Below are 23286 nucleotides of genomic sequence, written 5' to 3' on the forward strand. Positions count from 1 at the left end.
TAAGAATTCCTTCTTTTTTACAGCAGCGTAGTATTCCATTGTGTAGATGTACTACAGTTTTTTAATTCACTCATCTGCTGATGGGCACTTAGGCTGTTTCCAAATCTTAGCTATTGTTAATTGTGCTGCTATGAACATAGGGGTGCATATATCCTTTCTGATTGGTGTTTCTGATTTCTTGGGATATAGTCCTAGAAGTGGGATGGGTCAAATGGGAGTTTCGTTTTTAATTTTTTGAGGAAACTCCATACCGTCTTCCACAGTGGCTGCACTAGTCTGCATTCCCACCAGCAGTGCAGGAGGGTTCTTTTTTCTCCACATCCTCACCAGCACTTGATGTTTGTTGATTTGTTGATAGCCATTCCAAATCTGCCTTTTTAAAGAGCCCTAATGAGACAACTCATCTCCCGGGTAGACTGTCAGAAGCAACATCTGACTGGCTGCAGAGATGGACAGAGAAGGCCAGGGTGGGTTGCCCCAGTGGCCTCTGTGTTAGGCTGGTCTCTCTGGGCATAAGGGACGCTGCCTCAGACCTCCCCCTTCACGAGAGTAAATATGTGTTTACACCATACTCTGTAATTACAGAGATCGGCAGAGGTTGTTAATACTCATGGGCTAGTACGTCTGCCCACAAGCCATGAGGGGAATGACTATCCCCATTTATAGACCAGGAAACTGGGGTTCAAAGAGTGGAATCAGTGAGTGGCCCCTGATTGGTGAGAGTCCACCTGGCACAGCTTCCTGTCTGGAACTGCGTATCACCCTGTCCAGGGGACCACCACCTCGAGGAGGGATCAGGGAGTGACAGTACCTGCACTGCAGGCACTGGGAGAATGGGCTGAGGAAGCCTTGGGGAAAAGAGCCCTCCTGGCCGGGGCCACCTGTCAACTCTCACAGGCGACCTCTGTCCCTGCCACGAGGGAGGTCCAGGGTGCCTCAGTGTCCTTGGAGCCTTGGTCAGCTCCCAGCAGCCTCAGAGCACCCCCCACTCCCCGTGATTGGTCCCCTCCAAAGTAGCCAAGGTGTTTGAGATTCAATGCTCTCAACAAATTTGCACCAAGTTCCTGCCCCTGTTCTGGGCACTGAGAACAAAACAGGAATAGAACCCCATTGAGGATGGGGAGACTGCTAAACAAGGAGCAAATATACACTATGAATAAATATGTCACTAAAGGAGCACTAAAGAGAAGAGTTACCACGACGAGGGATCAGAGAGTGAGCATGTGTGTGGGCGGGTTACCATGTTCAATGAGGTGGTCAGGAGAGGCCTCTCTGTGGAGGTCACATTTGAGCAGAAGCCTGAGGGGACTGAAGGAGCAAGGCAGGCAGATGGTGGGGTGGGGGTCTTTCTGGGGAGAGGGCACAACCCGTGCAAAGGTCCTAGGACAGAGTGTGCCTGGCAGGGCTGAGAAATAGGAAAGAGGCCAGGAGGTGAGCAAGTGGGAAAATGGAAGGAGGTGAGGTCAAGGAGTAGAAATGTCAAGGGAGGTTGCCCGGGGTCTGGGGGTCCCTTAATGATTCTGGTACAAAATGCAGCTGTGAGTTCTCTCCAAAAAACTGTGGCAGAAATTCCTGGAAGCTGGACAAGACAAAAGCAACAGATTATTTTCTTTTTATCTAGAAATCCTCCCTTGTTATCCTAGGCCCGTGGTCGGCAAACTGCGGCTTGCGAGCCACATGCAGCTCTTTGGCCCCTTGAGTGTGGCTTTTCCACAAAATACCACGGCCTGGGCGAGTCTATTTTGAAGAAGTGGCATTAGAAGAAGTTTAAGTTTAAAAAATTTGGCTCTCAAAAGAAATTTCAATCACTGTACTGTTGATATTTGGCTCTGTTGATTAATGAGTTTGCCGACCACTGTCCTAGGCCATGGAAACAATATGGTCACTTTCTCCCTCTCCTCCTCCCTCCTTCTCTTCCTCCTCTTCCCTCCTTCTCTTCCTCCTTCTCTTCCCTCCTCCTCCCTCTCCAAACCTGCCCCTGACCTTGTCCTGAGCTGGCTTGCCTGCACATAGCTAGACAGTGGCGGCCTCCTCCTTGCAGGCAGGTGCAAGCGGAGGACAAGGCCAGAGAGGGGACAGGAGGAAAGAGACTCCAGAGAGGCAGGCGGCAGCACGAGGGACAACGTCACGGGGGCCTCTGACCGCTATTTATTTCCGCCCCCTTGTGTCTCCATCAATAATCGTCTGCCATGACCAGGAGGGAGAATCAGGGAGGCTGAGGAGGAGGGTGGCCTGGGGTCTGGATGGGGAGGGATGAGGTAGAGTGGGAGGGGCTCCTTGGCACTGAGCTCCTCCCAGCCTGGGGCAGGAGTTGGAGGAAGGGCAGAAAGCCCATGGGGACCCTGAGAGTTCTGCTTTCCAGCTTTCTCTCCCTGTTTCCTTCCTTCCATTTCTCTGTCCCCCTCACACATATATTCCCTTCCAAAATCCTCTCTGAAGCCAGGAAAGGAAGGGAGGCAGGACTAGTTTCTACACTGGATGGTGGAGGGTTCAGGAACTGGAGGGACATTGGGAGCACTCTGCATCTGGGAAAATAAGAGGCCAGAGCAAGCCTGATGACAAGGGCTGGCGTTGGCACCAGATTAGCACCACCAGCCTACAGGCCTCATGAGAAGAGGGGGCCACCAGGCCTGGCACAGCATCTGACTCACAATGGGACTCAGGAAACAGCTGATAAATAGAAAAGGGGGGGGGGGCGGAGATAAGATGAGAGAGTGAAACAAGGGAGGAAAAGAAAACAGTGAAGCAAGGGAAGTGGCCAGCCTACAGGGTGCCTGCTCTGGGGCCATGGGTGACATTGGAAAGTTTGAACCACTGGTCCCCAGGTCAAGCCTGCTGTTGGCCAGAATTGGCCTTTTCACTTTCCCTGTGGTTCTGAGCCTGGCAGTCCTCTCAAGTCACACTCGGCCAGGTCTGGGGGCAGAGGAAGAGGCCCCTGGCACTGGGCAGTTTGAGGGAACTTTAAGAAAGACTCTCCCATCAGCAAGTATTCTCTTTGCCTTGTCACTGTGCCTGAAAGGCTGGCATTAAAAAGTCACTCCTTGAGTCAGGAACAGTGCTCTTAAAATCCGGATTTCCTGGTGAGGCACTGTCAGAATGCCTCAAGGGAAAACGAGTCTGAACCTTGGAGACCAATGGGCCCAAACCTCTCTGTTCACACTGAGGAGACCAAGGCAGGCCGGGAGCTGTGATTTGCAGGGGTCACCCAGGGAATTAGAGGCAGAGCAAGGAGCAGCCTCAGGCCCAGCCTTGCCCATCGGTGGACTGAATACACCCCAAGACTGGGACGGGTATGAAGATATCACTGCACAGTGGGCTAGGGCAGGGGGCACGTAGGCAGCCCCATTCACTTTATTAGGACAGCCTGGCCTGGGTCCTCTTTGTTGATGGAGCCTTTATTTGGAAGGCCAAGGGGGTCCCTCCATCATCCTCGATGAAGCAGCCAGCAGCACTCCTGAGGGAGGCCACCACAGGATCTCATGGTCCAGTGTGGCCTGGGGTGCTGGGGCGAGGGGTGAAAGCTGCCCTTGGGAGGTATTGGGGCTGGAGCTGAAACAGACAGAACAGCGCCCAGAGGAACGGATGAAGGGAGGGAAGCAGAGAGGTCTGAAGAGAGAGGGCAGAGGCCCCTGAGGTACCAGGGAATGGGGATGGGAAGAGACTATGGGGAGAGGGGGCGTGGAGGGGGAAGATGCAGGGTGGGGAGATTTTGCCGAGGGAGGGAAACAGAACAGTAACCACGCGAGGGACGAGAGGCAGGCAGACAGGCACACGGAGAGGCAGGAAGGCTTGAGTGGAGTGCACAGGAGAGAAAGCGAGCGAGGTGGGGAGAAGGACCCAGCGCAGGGAGGGGCTGAGACGGAGGGCGGCGGGCGGGCGCGTCGGCGGCGGCCCGGGCGCCCACTGACCCTCTCGCCGCTTGCTTCCCTCCCAGGCTGCGCCTTCCTCACCTACTGCGAGCGTGAGTCAGCGCTGAAGGCCCAGAGCGCGCTGCACGAGCAGAAGACCCTGCCCGGGGTAAGTGGCGTCCGCGAGCGCGAGCAACGGGCGCGCCGACAGGGGGCGACTTCGGGAGGCCGGGCTGCGAAGTGGCCGGCCGGCGGGAGGGATCATGGTCCGGGCGAGCGCGCCTTCTGCCTCCGCTCCATCCCGACCTCGCACCGCCCCCTCGCCCCTAGAGCAGCGAGGCGACCTGGCCAGGTGGCCCCCGCACCCCGCCGTCCAGGCCCCTCGGAATAATCACGGGAAGGGGCGCCCTTTGCCGCCGCCACAAATCTCGGGCGGGGCTCCTCCCCTGCTGAGCGGGTCTCCACCCTCCCCCCTCCCGCTCCCCCTTGCAGGCAGCCCGAGGCAGGCACGCCCGCTGGGTGTCTGGCCCCCCGGAGCCAGGAGTAGCCTCCAGCCCATCCCGCGGGGCCCCCGGTGACGGTGCCGCCTGAGCACCAGCCAATCTACGTTGGATGCCGGCTATACCCAGGGTGGGGTTCAGGGCGAGAGGGGAGGGGGCGCTTCCCCATCCAGGCTTGGCGCTGGAGTGAGATCACTGTGTTTATTGAAGGAGCCAGCCCTGGTCTTTGATAAACTATCGCGCCTTAGCCCTGGTTTATTCCTCCTATGCTGGGCGCGGGGGGGGGGGGGGTGAGGAGAGAATTATTTATGTCCCCCGTAACTGGGTGTGATACCAGCCGTGGCTATTATCGAGGCTAGTTCATCACCATAAAATAAGCGTTTCTCAGGTCAGGGGTCTGCGTGGTGTCTCCTGTGGGTTCAGAGAGATTGGGGGGAGGGGGATTCGGGAGCTGAGATATACAGCTCACGGAGTATGCAAAGATTCATGGAAAGATGGGAGTGTTTGTGGGCATCATTTGAAGAATTTATAAATATACCGGGTTCAAGCTGTATTATACAATGGGCACTGCGGGGAAGCACGTGTGTTCTATATGTGTGCTCACCAATGTTTACATATGCATGTTTACAATCTTACCCAGCCAGCAGTATGTAAACACACGTTTCCATTCCTGCCCCACAGCAGGAAAGGTTAACCAGGGAGAGGAGAGAAAAGCGACCCCCGGTGGGGGCAGCCTTTCCTTTGTATCAGAGCTCCTGCTTTACCCGGTTAGGGGTGGGGAGGGCCTTCCTTCCATTAAGACAGCCTTTGGATTGTATTTTTGTACTTGTGATTGCAAAGCTCAGGGCTGAATCATCTTAATAACATACCCCCGGATGCAAATGTATGGAAATCGTGCACCACACGCGTTTTTATGTGGAGCCCAGCTCTGGCACGGTGGCCGTTCCCCAGTTGGTTTTTAGTGGCGCGGCTACATGCACATATATTATAGTAATTACTTTCTGGGTGCCCTCTGTAAGATGGCAGAAATAAGCGCCACATCGCCCCATGTTATGTGTGAGGCACAAAGCCACGGTGTAAGATAATCAAAGGCTTCTGAGAAAGGTTTGTGCTGATTAATAAACTGTTTATGGTACTTTGTTTTGGGGGGAGATGGTAACAGATATTTTAGAGCCATCCAAATGGAATAGAAAATACCACATTGTTTGGGAGACCCTTCATCAGCTTGAGAGAGATTGCTGGGGAATTTCGTGATGGCTAAAAGCCTGGTAGATGGGGAAACAGAAAGAGAAAGTGGGAGGGGGAGGTTTAGGATTTTTGAAGAGGGAGAGGCCCAGGACTGGGGGAATTTCAGTAGCAAATGTGGATTGTTCTGGATCTAGCATTAACTTGTAGTTGTTTATTTTACATATAAGAGAATAGCTAAATGATGGAGTGTATTAGTTCTTTAATAATTTATAGAAATACTTTGATGTTGCAGTAATTACATTAAAGGTCACATATCAAAGGTAATTTGGTTGAGCAGCTGTGATGGTTTCTCAGAAGCAATCAATACCACTGTCCGTGGTGCTGATTTCACTAAGGGGCCTGCCAGATTAAAGAAGGCTTATTACCAGGCAGAAAGGCCCAGGGGAAATCAGGAGCACATTGGAGCGACGCGCCCGCCCCCCTTCCACCGATAATTAACACTGTTCCCCATAATCTGTGCTAATCCTTCATACTGGGAGATCCAGTGGCATTTTTCTGAAATCACAAAGACGAGTTGGGCAAGTTTTGAAGAAAGGACAGAAAGAAATGTGAATGTATCTGGGGAGGTGAGAGAGCTGAGGAGAGAGTCCAACAGCAGAGCTAAAACAGAGCCTAGAGTCCCCTCGAGGTGCCTGGAATGCTGTCCTTTCTTCAAAGGCCTCACAGGGAGACTCGTGGCATCAAAAACCTCGTCACAATTCTCAGGGCTGGCACAGCCCACAGGGGGAGAGGCGGGGAGGAAAGACAGGATTGCAGCTCGAACTTCCCAGGGCACAGAGTCCCTGTACAAACTTACATGGAGGCAAATGAAAATAAAATGATCAAAAAAAATTATGCTTTAAGGTGGAGCCATTTGGATTCCAGAAAGCAGAGCTGGTGTTATTCTTGTTGGTTGGTTCTCTCCTCTGAGATCAGAGAATGTGGGCCACTAGCAAATGCAGGGACAAGACCAAGCAAAATACGCTCACCCAAAGAAATAATGGGTGTTCCTGTCAGCTGGGGCTGGGGCAGAAAGAGACTTCTTCTGGTCTGGGGTGACCACAGTAGGTGCCCCAGTGAGCTCACTCTATGTCTGACTGAGGAGAAAGAAATGAAAAAAAAAAGAACCTGGAAACTGGTAACCTCAGCAATTTAGGCACTTTTCCAGACTTCAAAATCCATTAAAGTCAATCCATTAAAACCAGCCCTCCACTTTCTCACTGAGGAGACAAGGAGGGGAGAAGATAGTGCAGGCAGCCCATTCTGTTCCTTTCCCAGCAAGTTACAGAGCTGGCATCCTGTTGGCAGCAGGGGAAACAACCCCATTGTTGTCATGTGCAGACACACAACCACAATCAAAACAATAACAGGACAGAACTAGAGGCACCCCCACACATGTTCTTATTTGGGGATGGAGAGGAGCTGACATTTCTCTTGGGATAAGTGGGAGCTCAGAAACCAGACCACAGTGTCTGTTCTTACAATTCAGAGGTCAGTATACCTGATGTCATTATTCAGAACCAGCCTAACCAAAGGATGGCTGACGGAGCCATCCCTGGACCAGTGTCACAAATGGATTCTCACTTTTTGAGTGCCATGACTTCAGGAGAATGAAATTACTAAACCACAGACCCTCATCAGGCTCCTTTTGCTCAGTGTTTTCTGTCAGCATCTAGTCTGATTCTACTCTCCGTCTTTCTCTCTCCCTCACACTCTCAATCTCACTTTCCTGTCCCCCTGCCTCTCTCCAGCCCACCCTCTTCTATTCCCAATGTTTGTTCCACTATTTATGGGGCACAGTCAACATGGGACAGTTTCTCAATCCATCAAGTATTTTCTCAGTGTGTGCTTGGAGACCTGACAGACACAGAGATTAGAAAAATGTATCCCCACCCCTCTTAGAGATATCCAAGTTGCAGGCAGAAGCCACACACATATGTGCACACTCAAGCACACACACACACACACACACACAGAGAGAGAGAGAGAGAGAGAGAGAGAGAGAGAGAGAGAGAGAGAGAGAAATGTCATCAGTGATACCAGACAGCACGTTGCTATAATATAGGCAGTGTGGACAATTGCTCAATAATAATAATACATATTTATTAAGCACTTACTATCTGACAGGCATGATGCAAGCATCTTATCTCCATTATCTCATTTTATCATGATTATCCCCTGTACATGAGGATGCCCAGGTTTAGAGAGGTTCAACAATATGCCCAAGGTCACACAATTAATAGGTTGCCAAGCCAGACCCAATCCTAGATCCACTATGAAAGCCCAGGATACCCACTTCTCTTTTCTAGGGCCACAGTTGCTTTAGTGAGGACACAGATGACTATTGGGTGCAGGAGTTTCCCAAAGGTTTTGTTCCGGATGTTGGCAAGGTAGACATAGAGAGTTGGGAGGAAGATGGGTATGTCAGGGGGGAGCACTGTTCTGAGAACCAGCCTAGACACAAGGCACACATGACAGGTCAGAAGCTATGAGCTGGCCAGATGTCCGTTGAGAGCTCCCTGGGGCTGAGCATGCACAGGAAGCCTTTTGGAAGAATTCTGTTCCTTAAAATAGGTCCCTGCTGCTTAGTCCCAGCTCCCCCAGCCTCTGGGACTTTGCAGGGAATTTCTTCCAGGAAGAGCTCATCTGTTTCCAAAGTTAGGAGTGTAGGGCCTCACGGGAAAAACTCTGATGAGAGAAAAGCAGGGGACATGGCCAGCCGTGGCCGGCACTCTGCTCCTCCGGCAGCAAAGGGCTCCTCACCAGGGCTGCTGGGGGAGGAGCTGGGTCCAGTTAGCAGGAGGCCTGGAAGCAGAGCCAAGAGGGAGCTGGCAGAGGAGAAGGGAGGAGAGCGAGCCGGCAGGGGGAGGGGGTGGGGAGAGTGGGAGCTGGATCTGCTTGGTAAACATTAAAGTTCCAATTCACTAGCTAAAGATTGGCTTCTGTGCCCTCACTCTGGCAACCTGAGAATACAAAGCAAACCTGCACGCTCCTCTGGGCCATCTCCCACCCCCAACCCTGGCTCAGCCCAGCAGACATGCAGCATCGCTGCCATCACACCTCCTGACTCATGTCGCTCCAACTCAGGGCGGGTCATTTCCATGGAAATTCAATGTGACCTTCTTTGAGTTTACCAGGAAAGATGTTAAAATGGAAAAAATATATATTTTTAAAGTTCAATTGAATTTCTGGCATCATTGTGTCAGGATGGTCTCCTGTCTTTCGCCCTCTTCCTCTCACTTTCATTTTCCTGAGTCCCGTTTTGTCTTCCTTTCTTCATCTCTTTTTCTCTTTTTTCTTTATGCTTCTTTTTCCTCCCTTCTCGTCATTTTTTCTTCTGCTTTTTCCCTCTCCTTTCTACCTTTTCTTCTTTTCTCCTTTTCATTTGCCTTTCCTGTCTCCTCTCTTCCTCCTTCCCTCCTACCCTCCCTCTCTCTTCTTCTGCCCACTCCACCTCTAATTGGGACCCCACAGGGACTCTAGGGGGACCCCCACCAGCTATCCCGGGGCTTCCCTGATGAAGCCCATCTCCTCCCTGACAGCCCTGCCACAGAAAGATCCATCTAATTTTATGTACAACTTGTAAAGATGAATGATAAGTAGAAAGGATGCAGGCAAGAACAAGATGAATAAATTATAAAGGGCAAATGATGACAAGACAGGGGTCCCCAGAGACAGTGATATGATAACAGAAACTAAAGACGAATTTATGATGGATGTAGTTAGCATGTACGGAAGCCGTTAATTCTTTAGGATAGTTTTACAACTTCTAGTGATTGGCACAATCAAAGTGTTTTATTTGAGGGATGTGATGTATTTCCACTCATCTGTCCTGTAGGCACAGAGTTAGTTTTTGATTCTGTGTGGTGAGTCTGGGCCCCATCAGCTCGTGCATCTTCTCTCCCAGCTCCTGCCACCTGCTGAGTTTCTGCGTCAGAAGGTGGAGTCGTGCAAACCAGCTTCACCTCCAGCCACCTGGCCCTGCTGCTTTTCTTCTCGTTGAGTGTATTAGTCTGGGGGCTGCTGTAACCAAGTACCACAAACCAGGTTGGGGGGGTGCTTATATAACAAGAATGTATGTCTCACAGTTCTCAGGTTAAAAGTCCAAGATCAAGGTGTTGGAAAGGTTGGTTCCTCCTGAGGGCTGTGAGGGAGAATCTGACTCATGCCTCTCTTCATATCTGGTAGTCTCAGGGGTTCCTTGGCTCATAAGTGGTGTTTTTATGTCTTCACATCATCTTCCCTGCGTGCATGTCTGTCTCTGTGTACAAATTTCCCATTTTTATAAATAGTTTGGGATTAGGGCCCGCTCTAATTACCTCATCTTAATTTGATCATCTGCAAAGACGCTACACCAGGGTTAGGGCTTTGACATCTTTTGGAAGGAAGCACAATTGGACCGTAACACTGAGAAATGGGCAGCCCTATAGCTCTTCCATGGTAGGAAGAAAACCAGTTTTCAATGATGTTTGAGTCCCAGGGGTAGGGTGATGGGTAAGAGAAAGAGGTCCCACCAGCCCTTCCTCCATATCTCTCCCCTGGGGAAATGCTTCCTTTTTCCTCTCTTGGGGAAATAATTGACACAATCTTTCTTATTCCCCCATATTCCCTAAAGAAAAATATTCAAGTGTCCTTTGAGGCCAGTGGTACTCAACAAAGAATAATTTTGCCTTCCAGTGGACATATGACATTGTCTGAAGATACTACTGGCATCTGGTAGGTAGAGGTCAGGATGCCACTAAACATCCTACTATGCACAGGAGAGCCCCCACAACAAAGAATTATCTGGCCCAAAATGTCAGGAGTGTGGGGGTGAAGAAGCCCTGCACTAAGGCTAAGGGTAGTTGGAAAAGGTTCAGTGAGACCCTGGAACTGAGCTTTCCTCTCTCTCACTTACTGGTTCCAATTCAAGTGGGGGACAAGCCCAAGGGTCCTTAGAGGGTTAGAGGTGGGGGCAATAGGGACATGTGCTCAGAGGGCATCAGCACAGAGGGAGTAATGGGCAGCAGAGGAGGACAAAGCTCACGTCCAGGCACTAGAGGGCATTTCTGGTTGGCCAGTCATGCACACTCATATCTGTGACCAGATTTGGACCCAGGGCTGCCATTTCAGCACCAAGTACAGCTCAGTTCTCTCGTGTTACCCACATGGAATCTGTGGTTTTAGTGAAATGAGTTGAGAACTTGCTTGTGACAGAGATGGGATCCACCGCCAACCCACATGTGGGGTTTCTTTAGTTCCTCCCTTCAGATGAGTCCCCACTCTGACAGGAAACAGATCGGGCAGGCATATGTCCATCCTGGCAGCCCATCTACAAGTGGCTTAGACCATGTCATGGATCGAGGGCTCAGGCTGAGAGCACAGGGACCCCTGATGGGCCCATTATGCAGAAGGGAACACCAAAGTTCCAGGAAGGAAGTTAGAAATGCTTTATATTCAGAGACTGAGGTCCACCTGGGCACAGAGGCTACATTTGGGGCATCCTCAGATCTTGCCTCTCCTCTTCTCTCCCCTGCCCACACTGGCCTGGGTGGGAAGGTATCCTTATTTTTCAGGCAAGTGTCTCTCAACTCCCATAGGGACCATGGTGTCTTCTCTGCCCTCCTGGCAGACCCCAGACCTGGCCATGGCCTGTACTCAGTAAGACCCCCTAACGATTTGGCTGGAAGAACCAGAGAGCCTCTATGTTCACAGCCATCATATCTAGCTTGTAGGAGATGAGAGGCCCTGTGAGATCATGGACAGAACTTGCCCAGGGGTCAGGGAACCTGGGCGCCAGGTTCAGCTTGCCCCAAACAAGACAGGTGTCCTGGGCAAAACCCTCAGCTTGGAACCTCTCTGGGCCTTCATCTTCTAGACTGTGAAAGGCGGCGGTGGCACAGATTGCCCTGGAGTCCCTTCGAGCTCTGACGTTCTTGAAAATTCTAAGAATAATAGACTTGGCATTACTCACATCACTTAAGATGACAGAGAGATGAGGGGAGAGTGGGAGGGTGACAAAGAGTGTTGCCCGCTCTCCACTTCCTGGCTCCATCTGTAACAAGCGCAATAGAGCACAGGTCACATATGCAGACCAGCCAGACTGCCCGCCCCTGCGGACCTGCTCCAGGGCAGAGCTGCAGTGAAGGGCTGGACCCCGTGACACAGCCACCCCTGCTCCTCAGCCACAAGCTTTTTCCTACTCTCTGCTCAAGTCTCTTTCTGAGGAAAGCAGGCAGGCATTTCACGACAGTCTTCAGCATTTGCCCTGGTGTGGTTTGGAACACCGTTGCCATCACCCAGATCAGCAGCAACCATTTTTATGGATCACCTGCCCCATGTAGAGTTCTTTCATGGGAGGCCGGGTGTCTGGTGCCAGACAAAGATGGGAAAGACAGCCCTTTGCCAGAGGAGCTTACAACCAGGTTTGGGAGGAGAGTATGAAGACAGCTACGACCCAGAAATAGCTTTATGTTCTGCAAAATGGTAGTGATGGGAGTTCCCAGGAGTTCAGATGAGAGAGACTGTGACAAATTCAAGTGTCTTAGAGGAGCCCACAGCACCATGGTGGCCTCCTGCCCCCAGACTCTCACCCCTCCAATGTGTTCTTCATAGGGTGGCCCAGATTTCATAAAGCTCTGACCACTGAATCCCCTGCAGGCTTCCTGTCACCCCTAAGAAGCAGCTGGGTGGCAGACTCCTCTCCTGGCCACAGGCCCCCCAGACCCACGGAGCCTGCACATCACCTTCCCTCAGGTCCCTCTTTTTCACACCACTCCCTCTACCTGGAGTTTCGAGTCACCCTTGGAGGCTCAAATCCAACATTACTTCCTCTATAAATACGCTCTGGCCCCCTCTGAAAGCTTTCCCATCTCCCGGGGCACCTGGCGCAGCCCTTTGGTCCCATGCTGCCAGGTTAACTCCATGTTTCACCTTTCAGTGTCCCTGAACTTAGTGCTTCCCTGTGCCTGCTCTTGTACCTAGAGCTGGTCAGAGCTGGTGGGCAGTGGGGGCATGGCTTCTCTTTCTGCTCATCAACCTCGCTGGCCTTGTCACCTCCCAGTGGCATTGGAGCAGGTCCATTCTCACGGCTACTGTCCCATCCACATTCCCTCCAGGACCCTCTGGAAAGTTGCCAGCTTAGTTCAGGCTGCAGGGTTATGTTTGGAAAGATGAGGTCTCACTCTGCGGTCTTGCTTGGGGGAAGGAAATGCTGTGTGGAAGTTGCTTGGGCAGTCGCCGCTGGCACAGGTGTGTGTCTGGGTGGTGGGCAGTGACAGAAGTGAGGGGAGCCTTCCTGCATGTGGGATCAGCCAGAGGGATGGACATGGCCCTGTGAGTCCAGAGGAGGCTCCTAAAGGGCCTGCTGACCTTTCGCCAGAACAGGAGGCTGGGAAGTGGACTGTGTGTGTGAGCTCCTGGTGCCAGATGGATGTGGGTTAGGACTGGAAAAGTTTCTTCTAGACGTGTGTGCAGGGCAAGCAGAGAGCCTGGGGTCTGTGTTATTGGCTGCGTCGTTCCTGAATGGGGAGCTGCCACGTCCCAAAGATGGGCAACCCTGGGTGAAGATGGCAGAAAGCAGTGTGGTTCTTTATTTTTCTGTTCTTTATGAAAACAGTTGCTGTAAAGAGAAAAGGGCCGGAGTCCGGGAGGATGCGTTCTCTCCGGCCCCAGCTCGCTGTGGCTCCTGTGTGTGCTTTGATCAAAGGGCTTTGTTGGAGTTCTTGATGAGAGCAGCGTGGGGTGCCAGGCAGGGGGCTCCATCTCCTGGTGGCAAGTGAGCCTGGTGTGCCCAACTCTGTGTCCTGCAGAGAAGAGGTAAAATGATACCAACAAGCTAGATGATTTGTCCATGGAGGACACCAACCAGCTATGTGACTTGCGACAAGCCACCTGACCTTTCTGGGCCTTTTCCTTAACTCTGTGATGAAAATCTTACACGTAAAACCCACATGTGCTGTGGATTGCTATAAATAATCCAGGTATTATTATGAGTGACAAAATAATGATGTGAGTGTGGATGGCCTCCGGGTCCTTTGCCACAGTAAAATCTGGTGACTCCTAATTCATACATGAAATAATCACAGCACAATAGAAATATAAAATGATCAAGCTGCAATTTGGACCATATGTCCCATTACATTTCAGAAGAGGGAGATGACTGTGAGCGAGAATGACCAGGGAGGGCTCCGTAGAGGGGAAACAGAGTCCAGAAGTGTGTAAAGGAGAGGAAATTGGAAAGGTCATAAGTCTGAATTTCCCCCTGGCATTGGGGATGAGAACAGGGAGGATGCAGTTGGAGGATGCAGTTGGAGGATGAAACAGGCCTTTCTCACACTGCTGCCCTGCAGAGCCTCCCGCCCAGCTCCGTGCAGCCAGCCTGCAGGCCTTAATCAACTCCTGGTAGATGAGTCACTGGCCTCCTGCTCACTCTGGGCGTGGCTTCAGATCCCCAGCAATCCCCAGTTTCCCTCCTGCCTGGTAAGGCATGCCTCCCACAGCCTACACACCACAGTCCTCTCAGAGTTTCAGGGCTTAGTTCCAAACCCGCGCACCTTCCTCCAGGAAGCTCACCCAGACTGCTCTAATCCACATCAGCGGCATCAGGTCTGCTCTGACTCCTGACCCCAGACTCCCGAGTGGGAGGGCAGTGAGCAGAAGCCCGTCTCTCTGGCCACATGACAACTGCCATTCACTGAGTGTCCCTGTGGGCCAGACACATCACAGCTATTATCTCACCTGCCGGTCAAGGCAGCAGCGCAGGTGCTCTCAGGACACTGCCAGTACTGTCCTGCAGAAGGGGTCATGGGGGTGAAGGGGCTTGCTCAAAGCCACGTGGCCAGGGAGAAGTCTGTCTCCAGGGCCCACGCCCCTTCCATCGCATCCTGTAGCACCCACCCTGGGAACACCTGAGCTTCACAAGGTCAGGAATAGTGTCCCTTCCTCAGTGCCTGTCACCCCAAGGCTGAGACCAGGCTACCCCATGGGAGACGCTGGTACAATTGCCGGGGGGCCATGAGAGACAGGGCAGTGGCCCAGCAGGTGTTTTGCATCAAAAGCGGAGTCAGATTCTAGACCCAGCTCTGCCTGGAGCCTTACCGTGTGCCCTTGGGAGGCCACATCACCTCTCTGAACCCCATTTTCAGTAACTACCCTGTTAGTTAGAAATGCATGTAGCTGCAGTGACTTCAACAAATAAAGCTTTGCTTTTTTGCGTATCACAGAGTCTGGGGTCTAGGGCTGGTTGGACAGCATGACCGTGTCAGCCTCAGAGTCTCTTCCCTCATGCTTATAAAACGGCTGCCCCAGCTCCATGCATTACATCCACAATCAAGCAGAATAAGTCCAGCTTTTTATCAGGAATGCAAACATTTTCCCACAGGCTCCTCCCCAGTAGACTTCTGTGCGTGTCTCATTGGCCAGAGCTGTGTCACATGGCTACCGTAGCTGTAAGGGAGGCTGGAAAAGGAGATATGTTGCCAAAGATGAGACATATCTGCCACGACCAAAACTGTGCTCTGGTTAGTGAAGGAGAAGAGGGAATAGCTAATGGGTAGGAGCCAGTAGATTGTGCCCTACCAGCCTCCTGGAGAGGGGCAGGGGTCACAGAAGAGCAAGCTGGGCAGAGCAGCAACCCCCCCACCACTCCCCCCCCCCCACACACACACACACAATGTTTGCCTTCAGCTCAGATCCTGACCCGAAGCTGATATGGAGGAGGCTGAGTCAGAAGGAGTAGTTTCACAAGGTGTTTCTTCAACTGCTCACTAAGCACATTTGTTCAACCACTGGCCTGGCTTCTCCCTCCATGGGATTCACAGTGGGGGAGGAAGGGTTCAGCCCCTGGGTACCATATGTTTATCATCTGTATCTTGACTTCTGTCCTTCTGTACCTCTGTATGTGGCTTACATAGTAAAGAATCAAAGGCATCCCATGGTCCTCTCCCCACTCACATTCCTGGGACCACTGCAGTGGTGGGTGCACACCTTCTGAGAAGGGGCCCAGCCAGTTTCCGGGACCAGCAACCTTTATCTCAGGCTGAAGCAAGACACTGCTGGCCTGAGGTACGGGTGTGAAGTGAGGTGGGTGTGCTCTGTGTCAAGCCCATCTGAGAAATGAGAATTGGCCCTCGTAATAAGCTGCAGCTGGGCTGGACTGAGGGCGGGAAGGAAGAAGTCAGAGACAGCCCTGGGGCTGGCCCGTGCTCCCCTCTGCTCCCCAGGCCACCCCCACCCCTCGTGTCATGGGCTGTCCCCAGAGGTACTGAGCGAAGTGTCCAAGCAGAGTCTCAGTCACTTGGGTGGAGGGGCAGGGCTATGAAGCTAATTCCTCTGGTGGACCCAGTCACTTCCAGGAAGTGAGCCAAGATCCCATGATTTTATCGGTTTCTTCGAATGAAAGGCCCTACCGCACCCATCCCAGCCCTCAGCACCTTCACCAAACCCAGTTGTCCCACATTCCCAGGCTGACCCAGGAGGAGATGCTCATGACCACCCCTCCCCAACCTCTCCTTTCTCTAAAGACCCCCAGGACCCTGAGACCAAACCTGCCACACTACCGGGCAGGTTCTGGCCCTGATTTCAGCCAACCCAGCTCCACCTCTCTGAGCTTCATGGCCTTGGGCAAATCACTTCACTCCTCTGTGCCTCGGTTTCCTCATCTTGGCCCTGGGACACCAATAGTGCCTGTACCCAGGGCTGTTTGCCCACAGCATGAGGTGATGCACCCATGGTGCGGAGCACCCTGTGTCCACGTGGGAAATGGGTGACGTCTCTCACTGCCGCTGCTGTCGCTTCAGCCATTCCATCTCTCCTCAGAGGAGTGGCTTCAGGCCCTTCTGATCGCCCCGGGCCTGCCTGCCCTGGTCTGCAGGACAACGGACCTCATGGGGCATAACACCAAGCCCCCCAGCTGCATGGCCAAGCCTGGGGGCTGGCCACATGGGGAGACCGACAAATCTACTGAATGGAAGCCAAGCGTGGGCTTGGCAGGAAATCCCAGAGGCCGCTGGCCCTCTCCCTACCAAGGCCTGCTGGTACTGAAAGAGGGTGATTTGAGATCGCCACATCATACCCCCAGGAGAGGTGGTAGCTAAGTTGGTCCTAATGGTTTTCACATTCCCCACATAAGGCTCACATATCTCCCTCTCCACTTCATGTTCACCGACCCCACTCCTGGAAGCTGGGGGAGGGGAGTCAGGACATCTAACGCCTTAACCCATGAGAGCAGAAGCCGAGTCACGGCCTGGCACCCACGCAGCTAAAGACAGTCCAGGGGCCCTTTGTGACAGGGCGACCCAGGGATCTGAAATGAATATGCATTCAGCCTCTCCCTGCAGCCCCGACAGCTGGCAGCCAACAGCTGGGCCCGCTCCGAGCCTGAGAGGAGGTTTTTAATTCAATTCATAAGTGTTTCCTGAGCCCCCACCAGGATCACGACCCGTGCGAGGTGCTGGCTGGCAGGTGGAAGCCAGGAGAGGCCAGGACCCTGCCGCCCTCGGAGCTTTCCCTCCTGCAGAGGAGAAAAGATGTACATGCCAGGCAATTAGAGGACAATGGATTGAGCCTTTGGACTAAAATCTAGAGGCCTGAGTGGTCTGGAAGCACACGCAGCCCAGCGGTGTTTACCGCGTCCCTTCCATGAGTGCTCCCTGCTGGGAGCACTGCCCTCAGAAGGACACGCAGGGTGTGGGTGGGTGGAGAGGGGCTGGAGGCAGCATTCCAGTGAGGTGACACCATTCAAAAAGGAGGGGACAGAGAAAGATTGTGAGGGAGAAAACTAAATATTGCAGAGGTTGGGGTCTTAAGTTAGAGGAGATTTTGGACTCCAATGGGAAGACCTTGAACATCCCACTGAGCTATTTGGCCTCTTTGCTTTGGGTACTTGGGAGCCATTGAAGCTTCCTGAGTCAGAGAGTGACAGCCTGCAGTTGTAAGCAACGTGGTCTAGACAGGGAAGGCCTGTGTTGTCCCAATGAAAAGCTGGTGTGGCCTTGGGAATGGGACGTGGGGAGCGTGGAGAGCCTCCCAGAGTCTCCTCTCACTGGGCAGCCTCAGTGGGCAGAGCTGGCACACCGGGGGCACAGGCTGGCAGAGGCTACTCACTATTGGAAGGCCTGCCCGAGGACAGTTCAGGGGGAAATTGGCTGCCTCTGGGACCTGCAGCTAGTGAGGGGAACTTGGCATCCCCCTCCCCCAACTACTTGGAGGACTAGGCCCACCCAGAGGAGAATGCAGGCAGGTTCCTAAACCACTTGACTGTGCCTCAGAGACATTCCAAGGCATTCAGGTTTGTAACCCATGCAAAGGAAAATAGAGGATCTCTCTCTCTCTCTCTCTCTCTCTCTCTCTCTCCCCCTCTCTCCCTTCCTCCCTCCCTCCCTCCCCCTCTCTCCCCCAAACACACACACACACACACACACACACACACACACACACACACACACGAAGACAGAGTGTGGCCTGGAATCTCCTGGGTGATTTCAGTGCTCTCCCCCTCCGGGACCCTGGACACCCCCACTCTGTCCAGTGATGTCAGGAAACCCTGATTCCTTCTCTTTAGCTAGAGGAGTTTGATCCACAAATAAGACTCCCCTCTGCCATTATGTCTCCCTCCCGAGGGCCAGAGAACCTCAGAAATTAGAGTGAGGCGGGACCTTCACTGCACCCCTGCTCTGCACCCCTGGTTTTGCAAGGGACACACAGAAGTCCAAAGCAGGCACAGCCTGCAAAAGTGGGTAGCAGCTCTGCCAAGATGCCACGTCCCTGTCCTTTCTCATTTGCGACACGGCCTTTATCTGAACGAAGCTCCTTGGCTGAGAAATCTAGTTCAGAGAGCTGGGGAGGACACCATTTCCATTAGCATCCATATTATGGGGTGTGCTCAGTGCCGTTTTATTATTTTTGAGTAGACAATTCAACGGCGCTTCCAAGTTAATGTCCTGCCAAGCTGCCTTAATGAAGGGATGCGAAGCACGTGTAGTCAGCACAGTGACGGGGTGGCTGCCGTAGCGAGCCGCTTGCGAACGCTGCCTTCTCTTAGGTAGGCAGCGCATTCCTGCAGACAGTAATGTTCTCCGCACTGTTTATTTGCTGACCAAAACTGTTTGCGCCATGGATTTTGCAAAGCCTGACGTCTCCTAAAGTCCAAATTACCTTTGCTTCTGACTTGGTGGGTTTGAAATTTACAAAGACTTCAACCAACTCCTTAAGTCGTGAGCATCTCACAGAGGGAAGAGACTTGCGGTTGGTCACAGCCCTTCCACGAAGCCTCCCTCGATGGAGTGAACCCCGTTCTCTAACTCACCCACAGGGTTTCACTGGGATGTGGTGGCTGAGGAGGCTGGATCCCACTGACACCCCTCACTCCTCTCCAACCCCCTGCAGCTTTGCATTGCTTCATGTGCTTCAGCCTGTACCCTGCCTAGAGTGCCTCAAACATTCCCAACCTCTGTTAGATTCCGGGCAAGATCCCCTTCCATCACTCATCGGTCCATGGAGGCAAACCCCCATCAGCGGCTGCCTGAGCCCCTCTCCCCCCCGCCACCCCATGCTCCAGGTTCTGGGAAGACAGTGTGTGCCATCTTCCTCGGTTCTTATTGAATGATTTATCTGGGGGAACTTAATATTTTCTTTTAGGATAAACTGAGCTAATGCAATGTGCTTGTTTTAATTCATGAGGTTAACTGATCTCATTATCTGTGGCGTTCGGTTAAATCCTTGTGCCTGGGCCGGCTGCAGGTGTGGGCTTTGAATCCTACCAACAGGAAATCTCTTAAAACGGGCTGATCTAACACAGCAGGTCTGCTGGAATGAGGGATTTTCTAATAATGCAGGAATTTATTAATAGCCAAAGATAAATAGAGGAGGTATTTACATTAAACACATGCACAAGGAGCAACGGTTGGCTGCTTTCCCACCTCCCCAACTCACGTCCCAGTCGTTACCACTCAGGTGGAGTCCCAAGCAGCCCCAAGATGCCACCAGATCCCCTGCAATCTGACACTAGGGGGAGCGGGCCTGGCAGGGGCGAAAGACCTGGAGTTGGTGGACTCCTGAGGAAGGAGCCAGGGATGTCGCTCCTAAAGCTGGTGGTGCCTAAGGAAGGAATGTGATGGGTCCATTGCCCCTAAGCTGGAAATATGGTCCCAGAAATCTGTGTTTGAGACTGAGAGCTACAACTCCCAGAGGGAGTGTGTCCAGGAAGGGTGACAAGGGAAGGAGAAGGAGCTAGCGATTGGCTGGTGACATCCAGCCGGAGCGGGACAGCTCTGATAGATGTAGGCTGTAGCCAGGTTAGGGTGGCAGGAGAACCCTAGGGAGAGGGGATGCGAGGGGCAGCCCCCCACACAATGTGGGGCTCCTGGCTTCCCAGATCCACTCTCTGCCCTGACTGAGGAGGAGCTGCCCACCCCCCGCTGAGAGGTGCTCCCAAAATCTCTCAGGGGCTGGGCCCAGGATGCGAGCACTGTCCGGGGTGTGTGGAGTTCTAACTCCAAAAATTCACGTTGCTCGAAAATCCCCACTAGCCTTAGTGTTTGGAAACACGGCTTTGGCATCAGGCCAGGCCAGCCGCACTGCATTGGAAATTCATTTCCCATTACCTGCAACCCATTCGCCCTGACAGCCTGAGTCACTCAGTGCTGACCTGTTTTCAACCAGCGTCAAGCTTGCCCTCTTCCACGTGAATGATCCTGGATGAAGTCACACTTGCAAAGGCACATGTGGAACAGCACACACATGCAAAATGTACATGTGCACACACAGACACAGCCATATGCACACACTTCACATTCAAATGCACACACACCAGGGCTCATGGCATATATGTGTGCATGTGTACACACACACACATAGGAATAAGTGTACACACGCGTACACACATGTACACATGTGCACATGTGTGCACACACACACTTCCTCTGGCTCCTTTAGAATTGAAAGAGAATGTAGCTCTACAGGGACAGCTGAAGATAAACTCTTGATTTCTGATTTCCAAAGCAGTTCGGACAAGGTCCTCTGAAATGCATTAAAATGCTAATCACAGCATCTGTCTGAACCCTGGCAGCTGTGTGACTTAGGGGGAAATCGAAGCAGAATGGATTCAGAAGCCTGGAACTCTTTGCCTCTTCTTGCCTGGCTCTCTCCTTTGTCTCCCGCCCCCATCCCTTGCCTATCCACCCCCCCCCATAGCCTCCACCGAACACCACCCTCTCTGCACGCTCATCTGCAGCCCGGGCCACAGTGGCTTTGACTCTGCCAGCCTAGTTCTCCCAGAGCACCATGGCTCCCAGCGCTGACAGCACTGCTGCCCTTCTGCCTGTACCTAAAGTTCCCTCCAGAGAGCTACCCCAGGGCTTGGAAGAATGACCTCCCACTGCTCCCCAGGGCCCCACGAGGCCTGTAGGCCCCAGACCCCGCCCCACTGGGGAGAGCAGAGGAAGTACCTGCATGCTCAAGGATGGATGCTGAAAGCATGCTCTATTCACCCAAAGAAAGGGTAGAATCCAGGCAAGTCCTGGAGCCGCTTTCTGACGTCCCCCATGACACCATCTGTGGACAAGGGAATGGGATCAAGGGAGAGTCACACACCCACACTCCTGGGGAACACCCCACACTGATTCTCTACACCCTCAGGTGACATCCAAGCCTTCCCCTACCTCAGTAAAGCCTTTTTTATTGAGGACTGTTAGACCATCTTCTCTCTACCACTCCCACCTGACACAGGAACAGGAACACCCCAGTGCTCCTGCGCCCCTTCTGTGCAGCCTCACACCCACGCTTTGCTTCATTGCTTCCCTTGCCTGGCATTCTTCTACATCCCAAGCTCTTTTCCAGTCCAGTTCCTGGTCAACATTCCAAACTCAGCCCAGACATCACCTTCTCTAGGGAGCCTTCCTCGACCTGGCAGTGGATAAAATGCCCCTCCTGTATTCCCAGAAATCCCTGTGCCTGCCTCAGTTGACAGAGTTTAATGTGACCACTCAGCCAGTCCTTCCTCCTGGATATGCACTCTCACAGGGCACACCCACCCCTGTGGACCCAGCAATGGTACCAGGGTTGGCTGCTAAGTGTGTGAATGTGTGTGTGTGTGGGTGTGAGTGTGTGCACCTGAACGCTTGGGCCCAGAGCCACTTTGTAGGGCTCCACAGTGGACATTCTGGAAGTATTTTGCCCTTTCTGCTGGGACCTGAACAGGCTCTGGTCAGACCTGTGTGAGTACAGGCCTCACACCAGGCTCCATGTTCCCACACCCCTCACCCCCACCCCATGAAGATCGAAGCTCTCAGCATACCACAGTTCCATTTTCCTCTTAAGCATCAAACTGTCATTTCACTAAACACCATCTGGAGACTCCTGGCTTCAGCCCCTCATTTCTCCCAAACTCTTATTAATGTGACGGGTGTTTATTCCTTCTTCCTCCTCTTCCACTTCCTCCAGAACCTCTCAGCTCTGTGGCCTGCAGACATTCATCTTATCTTCGGGGAGCTCAGCTCTGCTGGGAGGGCGGCTGGCTCTGAACAGCTGACAGTGATAAAGAGCAGACAAAGCCAGAGCGAGGTGTGGCGGGCCCTCCCAGAACCCAGTCCCCACCAGACTGCGAAGGGGGTGGCAGAAGGAGAGTTGGGGAAGGAACCTAGTTAAGCAACGTCTGCAGCGGCCTGCAACTCAGCTACACTGACATTCCCAGAACCTCAAGTCCTCCGTGACTCCTTGAGGCTACCAAACAAAGCCCAGATTCCAGCCCCAGTCCCTGATGACCAGGTCTTCCTGCCTTTCCCAGCATCAGCATCTGCCCAGCCCCTGGGTATCACCCCTGCTACCACCAATGTGTTCATCCTTGCTTCCACTGCTGTGCCCATGTTGTGACTCTTGTCTGAATAAACCATCTCCTCCCTCCACTTCTTGCTTGTCCTTGAAAAAGGAGCTCAGGCCTTGCTTCTTCAGGAAGCCTATAGCAAAGTGGATCGGCAGCAGTGACCCCACTGAGATGAGCCCCACTCAAAAGTGCCTGCTGGCATCCGGGGGCTGGCAGGAGGAGCCCTCTCCCAGTGTCCACATGGAGCCCCTCCCATTCCGGTCCTCCCCCACCCCCTGCTATGGCCCAGGCTGGCACTCAGAGGCCAGCTCGCTTCCCCTGGTAGAGCATTAAGCTAATGCGTGTTGTGTCTCATTAGTGGCGTTCTGTTTGTGCCAGGGCCAGGCAATTTGATGGGTAGTTGATTGGATATTCTGTTTATTTATGGCAGGAAAAGCATTCTTTATTGAGGACTGGGCAGCACATTTCTGTCCCTATGGCACTAAGATCCTCTGGCAATCATGCAATTATAAATTAAGACTAAATAAATAATATATAATCAGCAATAAGGACTGCATGCCTCCGTGTAAAGAGCTCCTCGAGCAGACCCTGGCATCTCCTCGCAGCTGGGCCTGGAAACCCAGCAGAACCCCAAGCTGAGAGGCACCAGCCACCCCACATTCTCGGCCGGGGTCACTGACAGGGTGAGCACTGGCATCCATGTGCCTCAGTCATAACACCTGTGAGTGTCAGCACCCGCATTGACAGGAAGCATTTAGTTTCTGCTGCATCGATCCTCACAAAACCTCAAGGGAGCGAGGGGCAGGTTTTATTATCTCCCACCTTGAGAGGTGAAGAAACGAGGTGAGGCCATGGAGGTTGAGAGACCCTCCTGGGACCACAGGGAGAGGTGGGCTGCCTAGAACCCCATTGT

At 52.8% G+C, this 23286-nt stretch overlaps 1 protein-coding gene across 50 annotated transcripts in view; it reads left to right on the forward strand.

Annotated features, from left to right (window-relative positions):
- The window catches only part of CELF4 (CUGBP Elav-like family member 4), a 279377-nt gene that overhangs the window by 72355 nt on the left and 183736 nt on the right, over window positions 1-23286 (forward strand). For 46 of the 50 annotated variants that reach the window (XM_080685459.1, XM_080685468.1, XM_080685476.1 and 43 more), the window contains exon 2: window positions 3935-4017. In XM_080685459.1, the coding sequence (XP_080541585.1) occupies window positions 3935-4017 (83 nt within the window). Of the gene's footprint in view, window positions 1-3717; window positions 3824-3934; window positions 4018-23286 lie in introns of those variants that run through there. The other 4 variants (XM_080685477.1, XM_080685478.1, XM_080685479.1 and 1 more) reach the window with 3 other exon arrangements.

Source organism: Plecotus auritus (genome assembly GCF_963455305.1).
Source record: "Plecotus auritus genome assembly, chromosome: 8".
Taxonomy (NCBI): domain Eukaryota; kingdom Metazoa; phylum Chordata; class Mammalia; order Chiroptera; family Vespertilionidae; genus Plecotus; species Plecotus auritus.